The sequence below is a fragment of the Hirundo rustica genome, chromosome 1, assembly GCF_015227805.2.
Source record: "Hirundo rustica isolate bHirRus1 chromosome 1, bHirRus1.pri.v3, whole genome shotgun sequence".
Classification (NCBI taxonomy): Eukaryota; Metazoa; Chordata; class Aves; order Passeriformes; family Hirundinidae; genus Hirundo; species Hirundo rustica.
The window spans coordinates 53651284-53677700 of NC_053450.1; the positions used below are offsets into that span (position 1 = coordinate 53651284).

General features: G+C 44.6%; 2 protein-coding genes across 5 annotated transcripts in view; one reads left to right on the forward strand and one right to left on the reverse strand.

The window, feature by feature from the left end:
- The first annotated feature begins 1940 nt into the window (after positions 1 to 1940).
- On the forward strand, positions 1941 to 12923 carry PRELID3A (PRELI domain containing 3A). Of its 2 annotated transcripts, XM_040079723.2 has the most exons (7): positions 1941 to 2058; positions 4419 to 4587; positions 4885 to 4974; positions 5722 to 5792; positions 5887 to 5989; positions 7571 to 7659; positions 11250 to 11365. In XM_040079723.2, exons 1-6 carry the CDS (start codon positions 2027 to 2029, stop codon positions 7622 to 7624), a joined length of 519 nt encoding a protein of 172 aa, XP_039935657.1. In that variant the 5' UTR covers positions 1941 to 2026; the 3' UTR covers positions 7625 to 7659; positions 11250 to 11365. The 2 variants fall into 2 exon arrangements, with proteins under 2 accessions (XP_039935657.1, XP_039935644.1); XM_040079710.2 differs by lacking the exon at positions 7571 to 7659 and having other exon boundaries at positions 11250 to 12923.
- Positions 12924 to 16287: 3364 nt separating this feature from the next.
- SPIRE1 (spire type actin nucleation factor 1) overlaps positions 16288 to 26417 on the reverse strand; it is a 127649-nt gene continuing 117519 nt past the window's right edge. For all 3 annotated transcript variants that reach the window (XM_058421452.1, XM_040071962.2, XM_058421443.1), the window contains 5 exons: positions 25744 to 25881; positions 24594 to 24664; positions 23824 to 23851; positions 23605 to 23735; positions 16288 to 22760 (listed from right to left, as the gene is read on the reverse strand). In XM_058421452.1, the coding sequence (XP_058277435.1) occupies positions 22508 to 22760; positions 23605 to 23735; positions 23824 to 23851; positions 24594 to 24664; positions 25744 to 25881 (621 nt within the window). In that variant the 3' untranslated portion in view covers positions 16288 to 22507. The remainder of the gene's footprint in view (positions 22761 to 23604; positions 23736 to 23823; positions 23852 to 24593; positions 24665 to 25743; positions 25882 to 26417) is intronic.

The window sequence follows — 26417 nt, forward strand, 5'->3', positions numbered from 1 at the left end:
CCAGCCCATCTTTCCAGCTTGTCCAGATCCCTTTGCTGAGTCAAGGGTGCAGGTGAGTCAGCGGAGAATGGCCCAGCCCAGCCCAGCTTGGCCAGCATCACTAAAAAGGGTGGGTCTCCTTGCTGCCAGGGCTGGTTTAGCCTGCAGTAATGATCTACCAAGCCTGGAGGTAGGAAATAAGGAAACCTGTCTCCTGTTTTTGCCCCACTATGTAAGGCATTTCATATCAATGTGTTTGCTGTAGAATGAGCCCGTGCAAAGTCCTCTAGGTGAACTCAGGCATTTGGCATTATCACTGTTAAGGAAACATCCCAGTCTGATCACGCACAAGACTCCCTGTCAGACACATTCCTAAAGCCAGAGACTTCCACTGCTGAGACCAGAGCCCCTTTCCAGTGGGCAGCTCCAGTGTGCCCACAGGTACCTCATTTGACTCCCCTCAGTCTGGCCAGGCTTCCTTACTGGATCTACCCCAGGTTTCTCATGGCAGAGTCTCAAATGTCTCATTCCAAAAGCAATTTATTCATGGTGTAGTAACAGAGAAACAGCCCCAGGTCATGCCTCTGACAAGGGACCCCAACAAAGCAACCCCTAGGCTTTTATACCCCCACAGTCCAAGCCACATGCAGCTCTTGCTCTTACTCACGAGTCTTTGCTCCTGCTGTGTCTCCCAGTGTCCATTCACCTGGCTGGCACAACCAAAGGGTTGACAGTTCATTGCCTCTTGTCCCAGGCCTCCACTGAGAGCTCCATCTACATCTCAATCTGCAGCTTGAGCTGAGTTACTTAAACTGAGCTACTGCCCCACATGTACTCCTCAACAATGACTTCATCCCATGGGACAGCCCTGCACATGCTGTCCCTGGCTGCGTGTCACCTCCACAGCTCTTAATAGGGTATTTAATCAAAACTCCTGGTTTGATTAAACCAAAATGCTGCTAGTTCACAGACTCCCAGAATCACAAAACGGGAAAGGAAGGGACCACAGTGGGTCATCAAGTCCAACCTCCCTGCTCAACCAGGCTCATCCCAGAGGACATGGCACAGAGTTGCATCCAGATGGCTCTTGAATATCTCCAGTAAGGGAGATTCCACAGCCTCTCTGGGCAATCTGTTCCAGTGCTTGGTCACCACTCAGTAAACAAGTTCTTCCTCAAATGCAGTTGGAGAGAGCTTCCTGTGCATTGGTTTCCACCTGTTGCCTCTTGTCCTAATGCTTGGCACCACTGAGCAGAGCCTGGATCCATCCTCTTGGCACTCCCCCATCTAAATATATATACACGTTGATGGGGTCCTCTCTGAGCCATCTTTTCTGGAGGCTGAACAGGCCTAGGTCCCTCAGCCCTTCCTCCCTCATGAGAGATGCTCCAATTCCATCATATTTGTAGCTCTCCACTAGCCCTCCTCCAAGAGCTCCATGTCTCCTTTGTACTGTGGAGTTGGTGGTGAGGGTTTGTGAGGATCAGGGGGAACAATCAGTCAATGGTCATGCAGAACTGCTTTCTCAGGATGTCCCTTTCCAGCACGAACTGTATCGGCAGAGGTTTAGCTTGGATATCAGGAAAAGGTTTTTTACGTAGAGGGTGGTCGAGCATTGAACAGGCTCCCAGGAAAATGGCCACAGCACCAAGCCTAACAGAGTTCGAGAAGCGTTTGGATAACGCTCTCGGGCCCACGGTGTGATGCCTGGGGCTGTCCTGTGCAGGGCTACGAACTTGCACGATCCCGATGAGTCGCGTCCAACCCGGAACACCGAGCGACACCGGCCCAGCCGGCGCGCGCTCCTGCGCATGCGCGCTGCACCGCCTCTTCCATGGGCGCAAGGGGCGGGGCGGTGACGCAACGCGTGACGCGCGCGCCGGCCCGGGCACGCCCCCCACCCCGCTCGCGGCGGCCGCTGGTGCTCGCCGTGCCGGCGCGAGGCTGTCAGTCAGCCGGGCATCGCCGCCGCGCGCCGGCCGCCGCCGCACGCGCTCCCTCCCGCGCTCCTTCCCGCCGGGCTCTGAGGGACACGCCGCGAGCGGCCATGAAGATCTGGAGCTCGGAACACGTGTTCGGGTGAGGGGGCCGGGCGGGGAGGGCCGGACGGCGCGGCGAGACCCCGGCGCTTCACCGGGCCGGGGCGAGCCGGGGCCCGCCTGGGTGACGGCGGAAATAGGAATGCTGCGGGCGCGGCCGGAGAAGGAGGAGGAGGAGGGAGGCCGGGAACGGCCCTCGGCAGTGCCGGTCCTGCATCGCTTCGAGCTGCTTCCTGCGCGGCCGGACGCCGCGCCTGGGCTTCTTCTAGCTCGGGAATAGCATTCCAACAGGATGGAGCGGTAGCGCTGGCCTGACAGCTTGATGGCTTGCTAAAAGGCTGGGTGTTTAGGAAAAACAACTTTCATACTATAAATAAGAACAAATCCCAGACTACTGATGTAGCTGATGATATATTCCTGGAGGTGTGGACAGAGTGACTGTGTGTCCCTTAGCTTAGCCTCAGGTACTTCTGCTGAGGTGCTCAGCAGCCAGCTCTGTGAGTGAGTGTTTTTCCATCAGGGCTTTTCTGCATGGAATGTGGTTCTGGCCGTCCGGTCCCACCTTGGTGTAAAGAGGAAACAGCAGGGAAAAGTGTCAGGAGGTGTGTAACGAGCTGGCCCCAGGAGCTGGCGTGGAGGGCTCAGCAGAGCCGGTGCAGCTCTGGGATTGCCACCGCTGAGGATTCCTCTGCCACAGGTGTTCCAAAAGTCTTGAAGCCCGAAGAGCACCGGGCGTGATAGTTCTTAAAATATTTACGAAATATCCCAGATGCGTTGCTCTGAATTTCTTTAATTACCTCAACGCAACGGAATTCCTTGCACTGATGCAGGTACTCGGTGCTCCACTTCAGCATTGGTCTGATGTAAGTGAACTGTGGTTTCTCGCAGGAAATGTCAGGCAGAGGCTGCTCAAGCATGACACAACTCCCGAGTTTGAGATGAGTATCTGTCACCTAGGGAATGGGAAAACTATTTTTATTTGACATTTTCTCATCAAGTTCTGTATTAGAACACCCCCATCTTATGGCGTAATGTGTGTGGGTGTAGGTGGTTCATTTGAATGGTTAATGAAATCTTGTTGTGCCTTATCAGATCTCTGACTCAATCCCTTAGGGACATTTAACAGAATTTGTCATTTTCAGTTTGTGTATTTTCTGTTGATGGAGGTGTAGAGTCACCAAAGTTGGAACAAGGAACAATCCTCCAGCTCTCCTTCTGCTGCAGGAATTGAGGCTCTTATTTCTCCTGCTTGCACCAGTAAAGCTTTCTTACACTTTTCTTCATAGAAAAACTAACTTATTTTTCCAACTTTCTGTTTGTTCATCTAGTTCTGTACTGTCAGTGCCTTTCTGTACCAGTCTATTTTAAGACTAGAATAAAATCCATTTAGGGCCCTAAGTGCAACTCTTAAGTACAGGTTGGCACCCCTAAGCCTTCTTAAGTTAGATACCAATTGTTGAATTTTTAAACATAATTTTAAAGGCTTTGAGGCTATCATGTCAGGACAGTCAGTTATTCTGAATATAGAAATAATTAGGAACATAATTCCTCTGTTGGATCAAGTCCATGGTTTCTGTTGTAGAAGGAAGTATCTGAAGTACCTCAGGAGCTGTGTGGACAGTCTGGCCTTGAGTAGCAGGACTGCTCCGATCCCAGGAATTTGAGGTTATCAAAATTCGTTTCATAAAAACAAAAGTTCTGAGAAGAGTATCCATAAGTGGAATTCATGCTAACAGACTGCTGGAAGCAGTAGTGTAGGTGCAGACATCAGGCTGTGAGCTGATGGGGGTTTCTAAAAATCTGTTAATTTTGAACTTCCCAGTCATCCTTTTCTCAGTAGAATTTAATTTCACTTTGCTTGTTTGTTTCTTTTGTTGTTGTTGTTTGTTTTTGGGTTTTTTGCTATAGGAAGGAGCAGAAGCCAGTGATTTCCTTGTTAGTTTATTTGGTATGCTTAGAATTACAGAAAAATTTATGGACTTCTGGAGGTCATGTAGTCTAGCTCTCTTCTCAAAGCAGGGCAAGCTTAAGTGTTAGGTCAGGTTGCTTTCCTGGTGGAGTTCTGGAAAGAACTGAGATTTCCACCATCTCTGTGGGCACTCCTTGGAATGTCACTTGTAGCAGTGAGTGGCTGTTGCCCCTTGCCTTCATTTTTCTCTGTCTTGCATTAATAGTTCCTTGCTTCAGTCTGGAGAGAAGATTTTTTTTTCCTTTTGTTTTTGTGTCAGTCCTCTCTTATTGCCTTTCCAAGCCTAACTGTATTCCAGAGGGATTTCTGGGAGCTATGAAGCTGTACAGCCTGTACCATATTGCACAACACAGATCTTGATTTAGCCTGATCTGAATACTTGCGATTCAATACAAAATACTTACAAACGCTCTCACCTCTTCCTGTTGCAGACATCCCTGGGATACCGTGATCAAAGCTGCTATGAGAAAGTACCCCAACCCCATGAATCCATGTGTGGTAGGAGTGGATGTCCTCGACAGGAGCCTGGATAACCAGGGGAGGCTGCACAGTCACCGTCTTCTCAGCACGGAGTGGGGATTGCCCAGTATTGTCAAAGCGGTACATTTCTGCAGCCTTCATTCTTTATTGAGGGTGTGATCCCTTTTATGTCATCCCATGAATTGGAGCTGACCTCAGAGTAAAAGCTGAAATTTGTGTACGTCTATAAATGCCTTCCAGGCTGGTCTGTGCCGTGCTCTGTGGCTGAGACAATCTGGACAATGAAGTCTCGCCACTGATCACAATCCTCTGGTATCCATGAATTCCTTTGGGGTCACCGAGAACTCGGCATTTATGTGTTTTAAGGTTCAGTTTGTTTGTTGGATTTTGGTAGTTACCATTTTTTCCCCCCTTCAGATATTAGGAACAAGTAGAACTCTGACTTACATAGAGGAACATTCTGTGGTAGATCCAGTGGAAAAGAAGATGGAGCTTTGCTCAACTAATGTGAGTGGTGGCTTTAAGAAGTTTCTGATAATTACTTCTGGAAATTTGATGTTTTGCTCTTAACATTTAGATTGGAAATGTATCTGTGCCTTTCATTAGAGGCAACAACTTACGTGTCTTAATCAGTGTCTTAGATGACTCTTTTTTCTTCTTCTCATAATTTAAATACTTTGTCATTAAACATTTGTGATTCTGTTTTTAATGTAAGATTATTTCTTGGAATGCACGTAAAATAGTTTGGCTTCTAGACGAATGAGTTCTGTCATTTCCAACAAAAGTTTTAATGTGAAATGCCTTTTTTCATGGAATGTAATGGAGTGTTGTGCTGTATTTTGGTATCCTGGTAACTTGTAACTCTCAGGTGTAACGTGGGGTTGTCTGTAGGAGAGCTTTGTCTCCATACAAGAGGCCTTGTCCTTCCGAAGTATTGATTTTCTGTCTAGCCCAGGTAGTGCTGTGTGGGTCTGGAAGAGCCTCTCACAATTGTTGGCCATAAATCAGACTTGACATTCAGAGAAGGCTGTTGGTGCTCTGTCCTGTGAATGGGAACTTTGGTATAATTAAATCAAGGATAGGAGAAGATGCATCACCCTTTATAGGTCTTTTTATTGACTGTGTTACGGGTTTTATATTCTGTGTACAGTATTTTGAAATTAAATTGAGTGCTCTGCTATTGAGTAGTGCTGCTGATAGCAGAAGAATGAAAGGTGGGAAGCGAGGATTTCAGCTCTGTTTTTTGTTCTTAAGATTACACTCACAAACCTGGTGTCTGTTGACGAGAGACTGGTTTACACACCTCATCCAGAAAACCCGGAAAAGTAAGTAGGGATATTTGTGTGCGTCTTTGTGTCCAGGAGACAGTTTGTTAGTCCAGTTCAGCCTAGGTGTTAACCTTTCTTTAATCCCTTACAGGACTGTGCTAACTCAAGAAGCAATTATTACTGTTAAAGGCATTAGCTTGAGCAGTTATTTGGAAAGCTTGATGGCAAACACAATATCTTCTAACGCCAGAAAGGTACGTCTTCATTCTGTTTTCTCCCTCTCCCCCTCACCCAATCGTTCTTTTTTTAGAAATAGTAATTGTCAATGGTGTGTGTTGAATGTTATATTTATTTCTCTAGATTTTGTGCAGTGTTTTTAGTAGGTTTTTTACAGAACCTCAGCAACTTATTTCTAGGAGTTAGTCCTAGTAGAGAACGTAAGTTCACTTTCAGCCTTTATAATGTGGATTTACCAGTTAATATCAGCACATTTTCTATGCTGCTTTTGTCAGTTGTTCCAGTTCATATCCGTTACTGACCTGTCTCTTTGCCTTTGGCTGAAAGTAATGTAGTGTCAGCAGGAGCGTATTCTTTGAGGAGGTGATTCTGTGCTGGCTTGGCTGGGTAACGCTGCACTGACTGCTCTGTCCTGTGCTTGCTTTCCCTATTTGGCCTGCAGCCATGGAGCTGCTCCTCAGCACAGGCAGAGCTGTGGGAGTGCTTATTCTTGGGCACTTTGTCCTACAGTTCTTTGGGGAAGAAATGGAATTGCTGGAGAGGCATAGGCCTTGCTGCCTGACAGGAGGATGAGTGCTCTTAGGAGTTTTTGTTCTGCATTGCGGGAGGGGTTCAGCACTGTGGGAATCTGGCCCAGGTAACTCCTGCTGTGCCAGAGATCCTGTGCCTTGGCCACCCCTTCACCCTTGTGAGGGGTGCTCCTTGACCAAGCCAGTGTAAGCCAACCTGGTACGGCCAACTAGATCAGAGAGGAGAAAGGCTCCTTTCCCACCCTTCTGTGTGCTCCTAAGGGGAGAGGAAAACGTGTTAAAATCAGGGGATGGAGAAGGAGTGATGGGTCATTTCTAGACACGGAAGAGTACCTTCACCTAGCTGTGCTCTCTGTTTGAAATGGAAGGTATTTCAGTTAAATTACAGTTCTGTTCTGAACCGCTTTCCATTTAGAAGTCTGTGTGGAGTATATATTCTTGAAAGAGAGAAACAAAACCTGGCTCACAACCAAATTTCAGGCTGATCCAGAGGTAACAAAGCATTGTCTAGTTGGCTGGTGTGCCAGATCAAGTTAGGCACACTGAAAAATGCTGGCAAAATTTCTCTTGAGGCATCAGTTACATTTGCATGTCTCTTTTGAAATCAGAGAAACTGTAAATATTTCTTGGTACCTGTTGACGTGTTGCTTGTGAGAGAGCTGAATTTCTTACAAAGGTTGTTCTGTTCTGCCGTTTCCAAGGAACACACTGGTTTACAAACTTCTTGCAAATCAGAAAGATCTTCTTTTCCTGTATATTTCCCTGAAAAGTCTCAACAGATTTTGAACTTGGCAGGAGTTTGCAGTTACTGTTACCAACCCTTTCTTTGCTAACCAGTTCCTACTGTGCTCCTACTAGCTCTTCTTGCATGCTGTGCTGTGCCTCTGTGCTCTAAACACCCCTCTTAAACTTCATGGCAGTTACTGAAAAATGTTTTGTTCTTCTGAAGAAATAGGAATTATTGAGACTTTGCTCTGAGTCTGAGCAGCGGCAGGTGATGCGTTATTATTTTTAATGACGATGAAAAATTATTTTCTGTCTGTTTTAACTCTTTTTGTGTTACTCTAGGGGTGGGATGCTATTGAGTGGATAATTCAAAATTCTGAAAGCGCTCTAAGCTAGCAGTTCTGCACACCTGCAGTTTGTACTAACTAGTGGTAATGCCAGCATTCTTCTTCTTGGTACAGCATTTCAGCTTCCTAGCGAATATATGCATGGATTGTTGCGGATTTCATCGATTACCCTGCATGTCTGTTTTACACCCCTTGCATACAGGAATGGCAGACCCCTTGGTTGCACTGAGTTGTGGAGGGTGAGCGTAGCCCCAGTCCAGGCTGGATCCATGGCCCTGTGCTCGTGCCACTGGGCAGGCAGCGAGCCGCAGCCGGGTCTTGTGGCACACGGTCTTACAGACAGCTGGGGATGTGAAGGAGCCCCTCCACCGAGTGTCTGATCTGGTCCTAGTTTCTGAGATTTCAGTATATAAAGCTGGTACCTAAAGAAATTAATAAATTGGCTGGTGAGTGGAACTGGCTTTATAAAAATGAAACAGAACTGGGTTATAAAGATATAAAATTGATCCCTTGAAGCAGGTTGCCTAACAGGGGTGATGTTTTGTGTAGCGGGATCGTATTTGCTTGTCTTCTGCCTGAGGAATAGTGTTGCCCTTCTGAGGAAATCTGTGCAAAGCTTGAAGCTGTCAGGATGCCAGACTTTTCCTGCTTTTCATTGGTCTTATAGTTCATTTTGGTAGTGACATGTCCCTGCAGTTATATAACTGTGAACAAATCTGAGTTCAAGGTTGAGAGAACTGAGTGTGTTTACCTCTGTGAGACTTCTGTGCAGATTGTTTTTCTTCCACTAGTCAGTGTAGCTTGTTCCTGTCATTCCTGTATTGGCTTCTGCTTCAACCAGTAAGAAGAAATCCATTTTGCTGCTTCTCCTAGTTAAGAAAGTTGGGCTTTTGACACCGCTTACTCTGAGATCTGTGTATGCCATGAGTGTTTGCTTTTACGCTCTCATTCCACTAAGCTTTTATGGCTGTTTTTCTGGAAAACATCAGCTACAAAGGCTCAGCACTTATCAGTCACTTAAGCTCTACCAACAAATCTTGGTTTGCAGCGCTTGTTGTGCCAGCCACGTCATGCTGCTGACACCTGCAATAATGAACAACACAGCGTGCATGCCTGGGGATGAATGTGCTTGTGCAATGACTGACTGCAGAACTTGCACAGTGTGAGACTTTATAGACAGTCCTCTGTCAGATTTTTTCTGATAACTGGTAGCTTTCGTGGCACTTGGAGGCTTTGGATCTGGTTGAGATTTCTCATTTAATTCTCTGTGCAGAATGCTCTTGAAGTCTTCCTTGCCAAAATCATGAGTTTATTCTTAGCTGCAAAATATGGCATACAGTGTATGCAAGTCTAAGGAGATACACACAGACCTAGGTACTCTCAAAAACTGGAGGAAATATCTTGGTGCTCTAGTTGAATGTCATGGATGTTTTTAATGAATTTATCTCATCAACAAAGATAGCAAGTAAAACACAATGATGTGATTGTTTCAAGTCAGGGCTTGGAAAGAATCTGTGTTTTTCTACTGAGTGTTTTCTATGGCAGGGGTATTTGACCTTCTGACCAATCTTCTTTGAGCAATATAACAAATATAACATCCAAGCTGTTGCTGTCTCAGTTCTGTGTGCCTGTGTCACCTCAGAGAGGATATTTAAACTTGACTTTTAAATGTCCAAATGCCTGCTTACTGAAAGATGATTCCCCTTCCCTGCCCCCCACTTTTTCTTTACTGAGCACTCATCTCAGTTAATTCACGGCTGGTTACAACTTGTTGCTGTGCAGTAGCTTGCCCATGTCTGGGTGCTTTTATTTGTGCTTTGCTGGCATTCCCAGGTCTTGCACAGCCTGTGGAGAAGGTGGAAGTTCCTCCCTGCTGCAGAACAGTCACTTTGGTGCTCAAATGGAAGGAGCTCAGAAGTTAAATCATCCCTTCTAAGGTCTTTTATCTGCAACCTGTACTTAAAGGGGACAATTTCAATCATGCTTTCTTGAATATTATTAGCAGCTTTTAAAGTCATCTCTTGAACTAGTTAACTTACACATCCTAGTTCTTGAGGTAGTATGGGATGGAAATGAATCTCCTTTCTGAGCCTTGACCAAGAGCTGAACACTTTACTGTGATACCTGGATGACTTTTCTCAGTTTAAGGACTGCCAATGCAGAAGTGGCAATAGTGTTTATTCTGTGAGTCCCTGGAATGTGGAAAAAACAAAGAGGAAGAGAGTCAGCCCTTCACTGACCTTAGTGAGAGTCTTGAGATAACTGTGCTCCTATTCACAGTAAAACTGTGTTTATTTTAATAGGTTACACTTTCTGGATCTGGGCTTTTCATATTATTCCAGACTAATGTTTCTAGCTTGGGAAAAAAAAAAATCCTTGAAGAGTGTATGAGCTTTCTTCTGACATTCTTTTTTCCTTAGGTTTTCAAAGCTGCTTGTGCAGATCCTTGTTCATGCTCAGTAGTCTACAAAGGACAACAGCAGGTTCTGGACACTGTGATGTTCCTGTGCACTTTATCACCTTTAATGAGTACAACAAAATTAGCCCATTACAGTTTGGAACAAAACTCTGTGTGCAGAGGAGGCCGTGCTTGTCCTTTCTGTCAGTGTCTACAGAAGGCTTGAACACACAGGAAGGCTTGTTGAGGAGATGGCTCTCCTGAACATTTGTGACTTTTTGGGCTCAAACCTCTGTCTCCAGAATTCTAAAACTGGCCCGAGCTTAATGCTTAATTGGCTTGCACTTAATGCTCTCCACTGTTTGTATTTCTTATTATTAGCAGAGTAATAGAGGCAAATGTGACTTCTTTCTAGGTGAGAAAAGGCCTGGTGTTCTCCTGGTCTGATCCCATCTGCTTGCTTTGACAAAAGCTGCTATTCTGAGCTGGTAGAGTTCTAAAATCCTGACTTTTGTCTAAAGTCCTTCTCTTTATTTTCTTGACTTCACTGTGCTGCTGCCTGCATTTTGTGGTCATTGAGGTGCAGCTGCTACAGAGTCTTCCTCAGGTAAAATGTTTTTGCCAGGCTTATTGCCCTGGGTTCTCCAGCTCTTACTGAAGCACTGGCTGTCAGTTCTGAGCTTGAGACATTCCCATATCTTGATATAAAATGTGCAGCTCCAGTCTCTCATTTAGCCTGATTTATCTGATGAAAAGTTGCTGTGTACAAACGTAGAATTCAGTGTGAGTCCACTTCTGAACTCTTGATAGACATCAGATCACTTAGCTGCTACTTCAAAGAGCACTTGAAGACTTTCTTTGTCGTGGATCTTCTCAAAAACTCTCTGTATAACTTGTCTAATGAAACTGAGAACAGTACCTGGATTTTGCCATAAATCTGCTGATATTCTTTGGGTGGTGGGAGCAGCAAACAGCAAATCCAGCAATTCTCATAGGTGAGGAAACTCGACTGCTGAATTAGACCTGCCTCGTCGTGCTGCTGGGAGCTCACTCCAGCATTGCATTTGCTCCTGGCTTAGGGGTGAAGCAAATGCCTTTGCAGTGGAGTTTCTATCAGAAGATGCTAAGAAATTATCGATAGAATCCAGTATCAAACTGTGCAGGGCATGGCATTGATTTTAAAACAAGCTTCATGTCTGACAGAGGAAGACCTATAGAAGCATGAGCAGTGGTGGTGTGTCTGTTCTGATCCTAAATTCCGGTATTTCTCTGGCAGGGTCGGGATGCCCTGGAGTGGGTGATCAGCAAACTAAACACAGAACTAGAGGAGCTGAAGTCCACGCGCGAGGGGATCAAACCAGCCATGGCAGCAGCGTCCACGGAAAAGTAAAGCCAAAGATTTGGGTTCACCAAATAAAACCAAGTAAATGACAGAAAAGTCTTATTCTGCAGACTGCTCTGTAGAGCTCCCTCCCAAGGCTGGTCTGCAGAGGTTTCATCCATTTATAAGAGTACCAGATCGGCAGAAAATAACCTCATCCATCACCTCCGCAGCAGCTCTTGTTGCCTACTGAAGATTAAACTGACCTCCTGCAGATGCTTTTTTCATTTGAACAGTTTATGTTTAACACTGGAAACAAAACATTTAGCACATTTAAAATGGCCTAAATGTGCCTTTTTAAACAAGGGTGGTGGGCATGTTATATTTACACCATCTCAAACTGAAGAGTTTGAAAAAAAAGCACGTGCGGGATTAAGGGTTTTCCGTGTGAACTTTTGTTCTGTGAAGGGCTGATAGCTCCTAGAGCACTGCATTTGTCTGGGTTGTAATCTGATAATGTCTTATGGCCAGTTAAAGGGAATTACATGAGTCAGAACATGATACTCTAGAATTTGGTATTTATCTAGAGGATCATCTTGAAAGGGTACATCTTGTGTGGAACTAACTCTTCTTAGGTTGTTTAAATGTGCTGAACATGACACATGGATACTTTACCTCTTAGATGTTTGTATCCAGACAAAGATAAAGTTTCTATTGATGTTAGTAGCCTAAAATAGTTTTTCTGGTGGGGAGAAGGGTATAATTTATTTTCTTATTTATTAATTTGTCCTAGTTCCTCCTCTCCCTATGAGGACGGGGTAGTGATTGCTGGAAGGTGCTGGAAAAAAACTTATTTATCTCTAAGAAGTGTATTTGTAGGCTGCTGGAATGAAGAGACCGTGCTGTTCCAGTGGTCCTTTCTCTTCACATCATGTCTTAACTTAAGGGAGAAATCGATGCAATAAACAGAAGAGTTGAAATGAGAAATGAGCAGAATTTTTTAAGTCCAAATGATAAGGTTTAATGAAGAGAAACTTTTCATTCCCTGAATGGAAAAAACAAGACTACAAGAACTACAAATGGACTCTCCTTTCTAAATGCTTTCTGTTAACTACTGACTACCAGTGTAACTGAACCTTTGCACCACTTTTCCACGTGGGTACCAAATGGTTTTAAAATTATTTTTCATTATCTGGAAAAATACTCCAATAACTGCAGAAACTTTCCTATTAAATATGCATAAATATATACCGGTAATGATTCTAGCCTTGTCTGATGTTTACAGAATTGTCATGTTTGATCCAGATGTAGTATATGTTTCTCAGACTGAACCTTCTGTTAGGGCATTTTAGCTTATTTTTTGGTGTGCACACAAAGTGAAATAAATGTTTCAAGGATGCTTACTTGTTCAAGTGGCAAGCATGTGCTCAGGAAGCTGTTAAAGAGCATGAGTAACTTCTAAAAACATGGAAGAGTAAAATGTTGGTCAGTGTTTTGATCTGATAATTTTAAAGTGTTTGTAGCTTAAGGGAGTTTTCAGCATTCATATGCTGGTGAGTTTGAACGTAAACTTTAATTTGGGTGTAACTAAATTACATGATCCTAATGAATAAACCTACTTAAAAAATATGTATCAGTTGAAAGCAATTAAATGAATAGCAAATATTTACATTGCTCTTTTTATGTGGACCTTCCTATTTTGAAACAGAAACCTAGAGCTTAAAGCAGCCCATGTCTGGAAGATAAGGTGCAGGTCAGTTATTGTCCTTTTTTCAGGAGTGATGCCACTTCCTGGGTGAGGAACACAGGAGGTGTTCTAGCTCCTGGTGTTGTTCTGCTAGGCAAGGGAGTGCAGCTATGGCAGAGGGAAAAGTTGGTGGCGTGTGTACATTTGGAAACCTGTGCTGCAGCATTTCCATACACGCCTGCTGGATGGGATGAAAACACGACTGTCAACAGGGGTAGGAAAGCCTTTGGAGAGGTTCGTGTACTGCTTTGGCTTGGGACAAGAGTTGTCTGAAGCTGCTTCTTGCACCAGAAGTGAAATATTTACTTAGTGTTGGCTGACTTGTGCATAGCACTTCCAGCACTGGCTTCCCACAAAAGTCACCACAGGGCTCTCGGAGCCAAACTCCTCAGCCACGCCCTCAGGTCGGTACCAATTACACCTTAGTTTCCTGGATTACTTCTTGGCACTGTGTTTCCTTCTTGCAGGAACTGATCCCTATCTGCTTCTGTCGCAGCATCTCCTTTCTGTTTCCTTCCTCACTGGTTTTGGGCTGCTTCCACTCCACCATTTCCTGCCACTTAGGAACTATGTGGCTAAACACTTGGTTTTCCAAATTTGTCTGCTGCTCCACTTACCAGGCATCAGCACCTTTCCTACTTGTCCTCAGTCCTCTCCTGCTTTTCTCTAGGCTAAAGGACAGCGGGGAAGCTTTGGGTAGGGAAAAGACTCATTTCTTCTGGAGGCCCATTCCGTCACTCGGCTTCCTCTTGTCTTAGTGGTAGGTGCCAGTTGTGCATCCATGGGATTATTGATCTTCCTGCAGCTGCTCATTTTGCCAGTTTGTACAAAGGACCTTGCAGTGGGTCACATTGGAACCAGGTAGGCTCCAGTGTTTAGCAGATGAAGTGGTTCCTAAGTTCCCATAAACTTTCCTGGGCAGTTTTTGCCCTGCTCTCTGTCCTTATTGTTGACATATGGGGCTTCCATCCTTCTCCCTTGGCTATGTGACTGGTCAGACCGATGGGATCTCTAGCTGTCTGTGCTGTGCATAACTGTCTGTGCTGTTTGTGAAGCAACCCAATTCCCATTCCAGTTCTTTGACTGTTCTAGACTGAGTTGCCCCTTGAGGCAAAAAACTCCCTGCCTTTGGAATTGTTTATTTTCATTGCTCACTAGAGAAATTCCTCCTTATTTTCGTTCTTTACTGGAAATGGCTAAAAAATATTTCTGAAGTCAGTTTTATGTCACATGCATTGACTGAGGTGTCTCAAAGACAGAAACTGCATGTGAGGGAAAGTGTTAGGCTGCTTGTGGGAGCAGCAGAGCACAGCTTTTTGGATTGGAGCAGGAGGAAAAGGATACGTAGGAGGGAAAAAACGTGTAAAGCAGAAATGGTGTCAACTCAGCACTGATTTACAAAGAGGGATCTTGAAGTGCTGGGGGCCAAGCAGAAGAAAGCTCAGTGTTTGTAACCATGTTAATAGGTAGCAAACGCCATCTTGAATAAGAATTCTGCACTTTGAGAGTTGAAAGGGGAATGAAGTGGCGTTTTGTGAGCTGTGAGACAGAGGTGGTTTGCAGCTGTTGTTCAAGCTGCAGTTTGGTGTTTCTCGGCTGCTGGGTTGCAATTCAAGGGAAACAGAGTGGGGCATGTGATGTAGGGAGGTGGTTGGATTTTAAGAATTTGGTGCCAGCACGTCAAGTCTCCACATTGGATAGAAGTGGGGCCGCTCTCCCTGTTCCTACAGCTGTGTCATGCGCCTACTGTGGAAGGGAGAAGCTGGGAAGAGCTGGTTCCTGACCAGGGAAGACAGCAGCAGTGGTTCCCAGAGCATGGCAAACTGGGCATGTTGGTTCTTGGCCCTGAAGGATGTTAGGATGTTGAAGACCCCAGACTCGAAGTAGACTGGCTTTTGGTTGATGTCTTGTTTTTGTGCTGGTGCAGGCTCATGTTCGCAACAAAGGTATTAACTTAAAACAGTGTAGTCAAATGGTCTGGTGTGTAATTAATTGGGTTTGTTTAGACCATTCGTTCTTAAATTGGCCTTGTACTAGTGTGAGTCTTCCATGTTCCCCCATGCTTCTTATTTCTTCTCCTCCATCAGGTCAGCAGGCGCAATGGAAGGGTTTTATTTGTTCTGACAACAGGCAATCCTAGTGAAAGCTCCCATATTCTTGAAAGTTTTGCTTCAAGTAAGCAAAGGCATTGAGCTGCAGCAGGTGGTGTCAGGAACTGCTGCAGAGCACAAACTGGGCACTGATGTACTGACAGTGGAATAACCTAGCAGTGAGTCAATGACCAGACATGTTCCTTGATGAGACACTTCTCACTCAAATCCTCAGGTGGAGCAGGGGTGGGGAGGCAACACCATTCCTACTGCTGCTCCTCCCTAGACTGAGAACCATGAAGACCAGGGCTGTAAAGTGTCGGTGTACCCCGTGGTGCTATCCAAAATAAATGCTATGTGCAGTTTAAAAAAACACTTCTGGGTGTGGCTGTGGTAATATCTAATGCACTGTTGGTTTTTGAGAAAGCTGCAGAAAAATAATTTCCACTAGTCCGTATTGAGTAGGCAGCAGGATCCAGTACCAGTCTCCCTGGAGCTTGCTGTAAGCCACACACGGCTCAAAAGCTCTGCAGGGGTCATCTGGCCTTGGGACTGTTAACTCCATTTGAGACTGGCAGCTGCTTCATTTTGCATTAGAACAGGAAAGACTAATCTAAAATCACTAGCCTTGACTTGTAAATAAGAGCTTATTTATCTAATAAACTACCTTCTTACCCCACCAACACTACTTACCATCTGTCAGAATCATGCAGGTTATGGGCTAACCCTTTTAATTGCAGCTCCAGGGAGCAGGTCATGCTTTCACTATGGATTTGTTCAGTTGAGAAGGCATTTCTGTGAAACACAAGTCCTGTCCTTTTAATTTTTCCACGACTGAGATGATTGAGGTATGATTGTCATTTTACTGGGAGGCACCTGCAAGTGAGATGATCAGTAAGGGCTGCTAATGTGGGGCCCTGCTGGCCCAATACTTTTCTCTTTTACTTTGCTGTAGTTTTGTTTCTGACCTTGCTAAGATCTGCAGCAGCTAAGGTTCAGGGCTCAGCCTGCCCAAACAAATGTGGAACATGGCCTTGCCCGCTGTGCTCTGTAAGAAATGGTGCCGGTGGTCTTCAGCGTTCCTTCAAGAAGGCGAAAGCAATGCAGTAATTTTAAAGAGCTTTTTATTAGTAACTCATAAACAAGAAATGGCATTTCAGTACCACATAACATGGAAACAAGCAGAAGACAATTCTGTTGCCTTTTGCTGGTAGAGCTGATGCCCCTGGTGTCCCTGAAGATGCGCAGACGGTACATGCACAGTGACAGCACAGAAGCAGGGGAAGCTCCAAGGGGAAGGTTTGTGCTTTAGGCCTGTTCATGTCCAAAAAGTGCACCTCCTGTTTGGAATTTTTCTTTTTTTTTTTTTTTTAATTAAAGAAGGGGGTTAGGGAGATGGAACCAGCTTTAACAGAAACACAGCTCAAAACCCCTTCTCATCATCTTCATTTTGCTCTTGATTCACAGGCAGTGTAACCACCAGCCCTGCAGTAGGAACATGCTCACCTTAAATGTCTCAGCTGAAGCTGGCCCTTGGGCTCTGTCTCTCCTGAAAGCTGGGCCATGAGAGTGCTGCCTCTATAGATCTGTGCCAGCTGAACCGGTGCTTATTTCCACCAAACTTTGGAAGCCCACCTCCTGCAGAACTTACATCATGCCCATGTGCTTTAATTCTAGATTTAGCAGATTTCTGAACTCAGATTCCTGAAATCCAGTTAAAAAATCCCACACTGCGCTGTCTGGCCCAGGGCCCATCCTGCAAAAGCCAAAGCATTGCTGGCTCCCATTTCTAAGCACTGGTGTCACTGGTTAGAGAAATGCAGAGAGGACCTGCAGCTTAATGGAAACACCTTCAGCTGCATCAGAGAGACCAAGGCTGTTTTTTTCATACTGAGCGCTCTTTTGGGTTGGCTTTTTAAAAAATCAAATGTATCAATAATCAAAAAGATCCTTTTCAGCTGTGAGTTTATAGTAGCAGCCTGGCATCTTGGAAGATGATCTGCTTACAAATGTATTTTTTATTTAGCTATAGTAAGGCCTGTTCTGAAGGTTCTGTTCCGAAGGGCTTCCTCTAGAAATGTTCTACAGAACCCATCTCGCTGACCTTTGCAGCCGGCAGCAGCTCTTATTACCTCAGGACACAGAGCCTGGGCTACCTCACATCTGACACTCTGTTCAGCCAGGCACTGCCACTGCAAAACAGCCTGACCAGGGAAAAAACTGGAACGTTCCTGGATTGATTTATTGCAAATAAACCAACTAAACTACTACTGCATAAAATTTGATACTGGTTCAGCTCCATCTCCTGATTATGCCCCATGACATTTGTTGGATGCAGACCTACCACAGAAAAATTCATTCACAAGTCTTTGCTTGTCAAAATATTGTAAAGTTTCACCTCTCTGGAATTTGTTTCACCTGGAACTAGGGCTAATTGTTTTCAAGTACTGAAAGCAGATGGAAACTTGCACACTGAGGGATCCTTTCAGCTCTGACACTGAGCACTCAGGTCTTCAGCAGCAGCTCTTTAAATAGTTATTTTTTATTCTTTATTCTTTAAACAGTTTGTAACCACTTTGAAGCATCTTTTTGCAGCTGGGGACCCTGGGGCACGGAGTAGCTCACATCTTGTGCCAGGGCAGCTGAGAAACATGGGCATCTCTAGGATTTTTCAGTGTCAAAGTGAGGGAACAGGGAAGGGCCCCGGTTGCCTCTGCTCTGGGCTGCTGGATCTCATGGGTGCCGCTCAGCACGGCGTTCTGTGGCTTTGTGTATCACATCAGGGGTTCTGTGGCTTTGTGTATCACATCAGGGGTTCTGTGGCTTTGTGTATCACATCAGGCTCCGCTAATGCCCCTCTGTCATGGTTCTCCTCCTCATCACTACAAGGAAGTTCTGGGGAACAGCAATTTCAGGTACCCAAAAATTATGAAATACAGTAGTAAAAATCACACAGAAACAACAAAAGAGGTTACTATAGCTGGAACTGGTATCCATAAACATTCTCAGACTGGCCTTAAGATACACAGATACAAAAGGAGAAATAAACCAGAGCTGCTCCAAGTTATAAACATGGCAACAGTATAAAACTTTCTGGTGAACATGAACATAATCCATGTGCTGTAGCACCAGAGTGTAGAGTTGCAGCACCTTTCTCTCATGCCTGTGTGCTGTCACTGTTTCACTGGTAAGACTGAGCTGTAAGACATTCCTAAGAGTTGTGCAGAGCTGCTGGATGAAGTAAAGCAAGAAGGTAGCATTCAGGAGTTTAAAGCTGGAGGTCCTAATTATGCTTTAACCTATAGAGCATGCAGCCAGTAACTAACCAGAGAAGCTGATGCTGAACTTGCCTGGGGAAAAAGGGATGCTCAGGAGAGAAGAGAGAACAATGCAGGAGTTGTCATAATGTTCTCTCCACTTCTGCTTTAAAAATTAAACCAAATCCACCAAAAACCTCTCCAAAAGACTGTCAGCATTTCTCTCCCAATGATGAGGGAGGGATGGAGTTCTCCCAAAGCCTGTATCACATGCAGGACAAACGTGCTGCCTCAGGTAGAGCACACCAGTATTGGAAGAAGCAGCACACTGGTAACAGAGGGAGTTGGCTGCAGATGGTAACAAGGAGCTAATCACATCACTGGGGTTACACAAGCAGTTTTTATTGCTATTCTAAGGGTACTTCAACAGGTTTTCATCCCTTCATGCAGCCCAGCCAGTGTTCAGCTGTTATCCAATCATTTTCGTTAACAATTCTTTGCCAAAAGAAACATCTGATTGATCTTACAAAACTATAAAAGCATGAAAAAGAGAGAGACAGAACTTTTAAATCAGCTTCCCCATGAATAATTAACACAGACAAGGGTTATAATGGAAAGGCATTTTATTTTTACCAGGTAACACCCCTCCCTGTATAAAGGAAGTAATGGAGAAAGGGAAAAAAAACCCCAACGACCCCTCAAAACACTACTGTCACCATGAACACTTGAAAGGTCAGGTCTGAGAGCTGCAGCAAAAGCCTGCTCACATCTTCCATCACCACCGTGAGGCAGAGCTGGTTTCGCATTCCCCACAACCAGGTTCACATACAAAACAAGACTGATGCTGCCAGAGGCATTTTTAGCTCCTTGGGTCTCCTATGATATATTTTAACAGACCTTGGGCAAACTAATAAAGCTAAAAAAAAAAAAAAAAAACCCAGAAGGAAAAAAATTTAAAATTCATGGAACGGAATTCACTGTGCTAGTGCCGCGTTCCTTTCAGCAGTAATTCACTCTAAGATGTGCAAACTGTATTAGGGGGCTGAAAGCGTTAACTCTAATAAAAGATAACAGCCAACACACATATAAATAAGATGCGTTTCCTTTTTAAAACATCATGGGAAAGTCAATTCCCATTGCATGATTGATGGAGACTTCCTAAATATTAATAAATATATTACAGATATTTACAAGCTTCTGATTTCCCCCTCCGACGCTGACGTGAAGTTCAGCCCGTAACTAGGACACGCTGGGCAGCACCACGGGGTGCTGGGCCAATGGCTGCACTGGATTTGGGATGCTGGTGCAGGCAGGGAGGAGATGGAAAGCTAAAAATAGCCCACTCTGCAGAGCCAGGCAACCAGAGCTGAGCTCCTTCAGGCTTTCTGCCATGAACCAACCCGCTGCTTCTCCCCTCGTGGAACGAAATGCCAGGGTAACGCGGAGCAGCTGTGCCAGGGAGGGAGGGATGGAGCCAGTGGGAGAGGCAGCCCTTCACACCGTGTCTTCTGGAGCCTGCCACAGCATGTGTCAGCAGCTTGGAGGGGTTTTTCCAGGGAAAAAGGGAGGTTATCCAGGCCCTGGCCCATGGCAGCTCTATGAGAGCAACAGGGAGCCGTCTGTACAACCACTGCATTGTTTCTCAGTGTTTGTGCCCTGGCCAGCACAGCAGAGCCTGCCCTGAGCCAAGGACTTGTGGCAATTCTGGGAAGGCACAGGCCAGGTGACAAGGCTCTGCCGCCACCCCAGAGCCACCCCCAACACTGCCAGCGTGGAGCAGGGCACAGGCATGAAAAACTTGGTTCCCTTTGCAGGCTCAGGACTCAGTCCTTCATCCTGCCTGCTCTACGTCATCCCAAATTCCTCTCCCAGAGGAAAATAAACGTGCTAGATGCTCTGCACCTTGGTGGCTTGAGGACACCAGGGAAGCAGACTGAGCAGAGGACTGCAAGACTGTAACATGGCCAGGGCATCTCCATGAAAAAATCGTGACAACAACGACAACAGGGCAGATGCAAAGTGAGATTTCCTGCGTTCGTTTCTGTCTGGTTTTCCTGGTGCACCGTGCAGCAAACACACGGCCTGGTTTTGGCACAGAAACAAGAGAAAGTGCTGATGTGACCGAGATCAGGCGACCCTTCCAGCAACAGCAGAACCTTTCCCACCAGCCAGCCTGCGCTGCTCCCCTGCAATCCTACAGCCCTCTCTCATGCACTACTCCACGTGCCTTAACATGCAAGATGCTTCTCCAGAGGTACCACGAGGAGAGGGCTGTGACACCTGACCTTACACGGGACAGCAAGGAGGGAGAGTTAGCACTGAGCCCTGCTTTTCCTGTTTGCATTGGGTCGGGAAAAAAGAGAAACTGTTTCAATAAGCCCTACCTATGCAAAAATTCTCATTTTCCATGGGGGCTTTTAACAAAAAATAAGGATGGCCGACTCCCTGGGAAGGTTTACAGAGACTTTTGCATGTGCTTTTCAAATCAGCCTAAAAGAGACGATATGGATGGCTGCTCCAAAGGCTGCCAAGAGGGAGCCAAGCAGCCCTGGTGCCTCCCAGCCTGGGCACTGTGCCTTGCCAGGGCCACAGGGGCAGTCTCTCTCTTGGGCTTTTTGGACAGAGGAAGCTGTTTTGATTAATACACCTTTAAAATTATGTTATGGAAGTCAAGTCCCAGCTACTTTGGAGCAGTTTTGAGGTATCTCTCATTAACTTGAAGTATAGAAATGTTAATAAATAGATCTGAAACTTTTCTGCTATGTCATTCTATAATACACTGCAATATAGACATTAAATATGCCTCAGGGTATTAAAAAATTTATGAAAAAAGTTACAGTAGTTGATTTTCAAGTATTAATAACTTGGCTATGTTAGCTTGTTTTTAAATACCAAAAAGATCTGGCCCCAAATTATTGACTAAACTCTGGCTATGACTGAATGAAAAAAAAAAAGTACTTTGAATATTAAAAAAGTGCAAAAAAGCATGAGATGTCAGTTAATGTAAAACTGTTGGAACTTCTAAACAGTTAGTCTAACACTCCCTTGTGAGTGAACGAAAAAGGGGGAAAGAATGAAAAAAAGGTTAAAGAAAAGAGAGATCGCTCCCAATCTGAGAGAGCACTGTCCCAAATTTCAGAACACGAATTTTTACAGCCAAGTTATAAACCCCAGAAAAAATGGGGTTACTAGTGGATATGCTGTCAGACAGAACTATAGCAGTATCTGTGTGCTCCATTATAATACAAATTTACACCTTACCCACTGCTTCCTCTGAGTAACCACGAGAACAATTTTACAGGTATTCAGTTAAAATTAGAAGCCTCCCTTATTTCCCGTCCTCCCCATAAACTGTACAACTTTGTCTACTACTAAAATTCACTGCTACTAGTAGTCATTATCATACATTCAAGATAGGAAGTAAACTACTCCAACCTGCTCAGGAGTCACTCAGAAGGACACTAAGGCTTAAGAAGTACAGCAGCTCAGGGGTATGACCGACTGCACGGACGAAGAGCTCGGTCACCTGCTTTGCCCCAGGACACTGACACTGTAGAGTCCCGTGCTGAACCCCAATCACAGAGCAATCAAAATGGTTCAAAGGAAGATGGATTTGACCGGAGCTGCTCAGGCTGGGTGCCTGGTGCACGGCACGGCCCTCGGCTGCCTCAACAAGGACGGGCGTGAGCATTCCGAGGGTGGGAATGCAGCAGGGCCTACTGCTTGCTACTGTGCCACCACTGACGCCGTGCTAGGTCTGGTTCTCCATCAGACACCTGCTCTCAGCTCATCTCAAGAAAAATGACTCAAAGCATGGCTAAAAAGACTGAAAGCAAGAAAAGGCTTTCTCATCTCGACGCACACGTACAAAAGAGGCAACAATTTCAAACCATCAATTTTCTCCCAGCGCGAGCAGCTGACCCGTCGTGTATCACCCTGCACGCATCCAAACACAGCTCTCTGTGTCTCTGGGAACTGCTGGAGTGGGAAATCCTGTGATGGAAAGCAAACCCAAGCCAGTCAAGTGGAACAGAGCAACGGGGTGACAATGCGGCTCCAGTGACCTCGCTCACGGATGATGACCTCACGGAGACGGAAGCAAAGCAGAAGGCACACGGCTCAGATCTCATTGATCGTCCTTTCTGAGGGGCAGTACTCCGAGGTTCCTGGTGATGACATGTAGAAGGACTGCGTCTTCCTTTTCAACCTGGCTCGTTTGTTGGCCAGAGACAAGCTGCGCCGGCTTGAGTTGATGATTTCTGAGATGAACTTCTTGCAGTCCACGCAAACCTCCATTGTGCTCCAGTCCTCCATTAATTCTTTGGGAAACTCTTCTTGTGACTTATCCACAGACTTGGACCTCGAGGTCAACCTGAAAGGCGAAAGAGTAGACCTGTCACGTTATTTGTCAGCTTGGCTGTAGGCCCCAGGAAAAATCCCATCAGAAAGATCTGGATTTAAATTTTCCTTCCTCCTGTCCCAAATTACACGAAACACTGGAGAGGACAGCTTCTGCCTGGATCAGCAAGATTGCAGGGTCACGGACCGAGGGAGTGTGTAACATTTACATCCTGGCAAAAACAACCTTACTAGTAACAAAAAAAGCTGATGTCTTTGCTAATCTCCACAGCACCATAACAATGGTGATCTATGCAGAGGGTTTATACAGCAGATTCCCTCAAAAAGGAGCACTTCTTTTACATTTAATTTCTTGGATTAGCTTTGACAACCATCTGTGTATAAGATACAAAACCAACAGATAACGTCATCATATTAAAGTGAAGAAATTATGAAAATTGAAGTATGAAAGATTAGGGGAAAAGAAAATAGGTCTGTGCACTGGACATCATTGAATTCTCATTCAGTGGGTGATTTCAGCCTGCAAGATTTATGTCCAGAGAGTGCATTCACACCAGAAAAAGACATCTTAAGGATATTTTCTCAGAGGTCCTACAGAAATACAGTTGTCCCAGACTCTCATAATTTTGCAGCTGTAATGTGAAAACGGTTTAAGACACTGTTAGGTTGCTATTTCTGTAAATCAAAGCAATGACTAGAAGACACCTGTCCCTTCAGGCCTCAGGAAAGTTACTACAGGCATTAGAAACAAGGCCAACTACAAAACAGGTGAGCAGCATCTTCATGATTGATAACGCAGCATGAAACATTTGGGGAACATTTGCAACAGACACAAGTGAGGCCGGGATTTCTCTCACCTGCTCCGCAGGGAATGGTGGTGACTGGTAGAGGGTTTCTCTGGCCTCATGAAGCTTTCTCCCCTTTGCAAGGTTGAAGGTCCCAGGGAGAAGATGGGGAGGGTGGAGTATGGCTTCGATGGCAGCCGCATCTGTTGGGAACAGCACAGGGCACATGCAGCATCATTGCAAAGACTGCAGCTTTTCAGAAAGGCTTGAAAGATAAGTTTCCTTACTTACTTTTTTGCAACACTGCGAGCATACAGGCCTGTGTAAAAAAGCAAGAGCATGAATCAATCCATTGGGAAAAATTATGTTTAAATGAAGTATAAGGGATTTCAGGAGTTAGAAACCCACCCCCCTCCATTCTCCCCTTAAACAAACATTTTTATTTTTAAAGCTTCTTCAACATAGTAACTTCAATCAGAAAATGAAGCCAGAAGCAAGAGGAAATGCTGAACAAGAACTACACTTAAATTAAAAATAGAGGGGAAAAAAAGAAAAACAAGCTGGTTTTCCTCTAGAGAAACCTCTTCTGGTAAGTGAGACCAAAACTCAGTGATTACTTAGATCTTCTGACTTATTGTCTTACTGTTAACTTAAAATTTATCATTTTGCCTGCAAATATTCCTTCTTGCGCTTCCCTTGCCCCAATACTCAAAAAATAGCCCAAAAAGTGAATTGCCTTGAAATGTTTTCCCCAAACACAGAGGTTGTAGAACTGTTGAGTGGAAAGTCTGAGTAAATACCATCTTGCTTTCTCATAAGCATAAAAAAGAAAAAGAATGTTTCTCTCACTTTCAGTCCAGAGTTTCAGTCCAAGGAAGCAATTCAGTCACTTAGAAATTAAATGTTTCCACATAGTTTTTTTTTTAACACAGACTGTTACAGAAGTAAAACCAAGCAACTACTGTTGTATGCAGCAGAAACTTTTGAGGGTTGCTAAAGTATAAATCAATCATTTTCCCAATGAAATTGTACTCATCTATTAACAGACATAAAATATTTACCTCTTGCAGAACTGACAAGTGTAAGACCAGGTAAAGAAAGAAAACCTTCTTGTTCGACAGCAAAAGCAGAGCTAGAGGAAGAAGAACAGAGGAATCCACAATGTTAAGAAAAGTCCCACACAGTGATGACTTCACTGACCAGTTGCTGTTGGCAAGGTCACAGTGGCAGTGCTACATCCAGTTCTGGGGTCTGTACTTCGAAGATGACACTGAGAACAAGGTCCAGAATTGTATCTTCATATACTTAGAATTAGGCCTTTAATTGTTTTGCCTAAATTAAATATTTGCCCATTAACTCGGTAACTTTGGTTAGAAATAAAAGCAAGCAATTTTAATAGTGGGGTAAATTAATTAAAGTCTCAACCTACTTTGAGATTTGATAAATGCTCATTACTAAGCTTTATGTATCATGACAACAGGCAACAGCTGAATCTAATGAATGACATTATAAGATTCTTCCTCTGCCTTAAATGTATTAAACCTTTAAAATAAATCTGCCTACTACACACAGGTAGGCCTGTAGATAAAATACACACTGAAGTCAAAACAGACCTCCTGGGGATGTCCAAGAATCACAAATCAAAAGTGGGAGAAAAGGATGCTGCTTCTACTGGAAGTAACAATCTCCAACCTGTTTACAAAAAAGCCTGTTGTTTATGCATTAGTTAAGGGGTCTCTAATATTAAACCTCCTTCTGGGGTCACATGTTGCATCACTTCTCTGAAGGCTTTAATTCCCTCTTGTGCTTGAGAGTAAGGATTCATATATGAAGAACTTGTAGTTTTCTATTGCTATCTGTAATTCTATTTTCTGGAACAGAAAAGGTAACCAAACCTGCAGAAGGCATTGGACAGAAATCACCTCAGTCAATGAAGTTCAAACCAGACACATACAGATACACTCTGGTCATTACAAATGCTACTGCATTTTTAATAGGCAATCTGAACAAACAAGGTGTTTCTATGAAAATTTTTGATGTTTCTGGACATCATTTGCAGAAGTTCACCCATGTGTCACACGTTTAAAGGACTGTGTAGCGGATAACTCTTCTTTCTCTCCAACAGAGGGTAAGAAACCGATGTGTAAATGGGAGGCTTGTGCAACTGGCCTCCCTCAGTACCCTTCAGAGCCCCCCCAGACTCAGGCCTACCTTTCCTTTCTTGAGAGCAGTGTAGACATCTTTATATTGCTGGTACTTCTCCAGCTCCGCCTTCACGAGCACCTGACGGATGTGCATGACCTCCTCCACTGTCAGAGCCAGACATTCCACGGGGTAACAGAACTCCTCCTGGAAGCCAAAACCCCCGTATTATTTCAAAGACAAAAGGCTTCTTCCAGACTTCACCCTAAACAACCAGCCACCTGGTTAGTAACTCCAGAAACAGGGAGTTTCTCCCATCAAACTGGAATAGCACTGGCTCATTCATGGGCATCACATGAGTGCCAAACCACTGGAAGCTGCATAAGTGTGATGTAAATGGTCTTATGTTCAGCCTTCACAACAATGAGTTTTCCTCATCTTTCCTCCTCAAATCACTTGACCCTTCTCTCCATTTGTCTTTTATTATGAACATTTGATTCAAGCCAATCAACATTCAGATTTATAGTTTGAAAGGGAAAATGTAATATGGTAGATGGCATTATTTTATGTATACTGTTTGAGGTATACATCAAATAATTTCTCTGAGACTGTGATGCCCAGAGTGGCCAAGGAAAGTTGTTAGTAGCCCACTCTAGCAAAAATTTTTATTCAGTGGTACCACATCTTGGTGCTCACTTGATCAGAATCACACCAAGACTACAAAAAGTCACATCAGTTCAGGC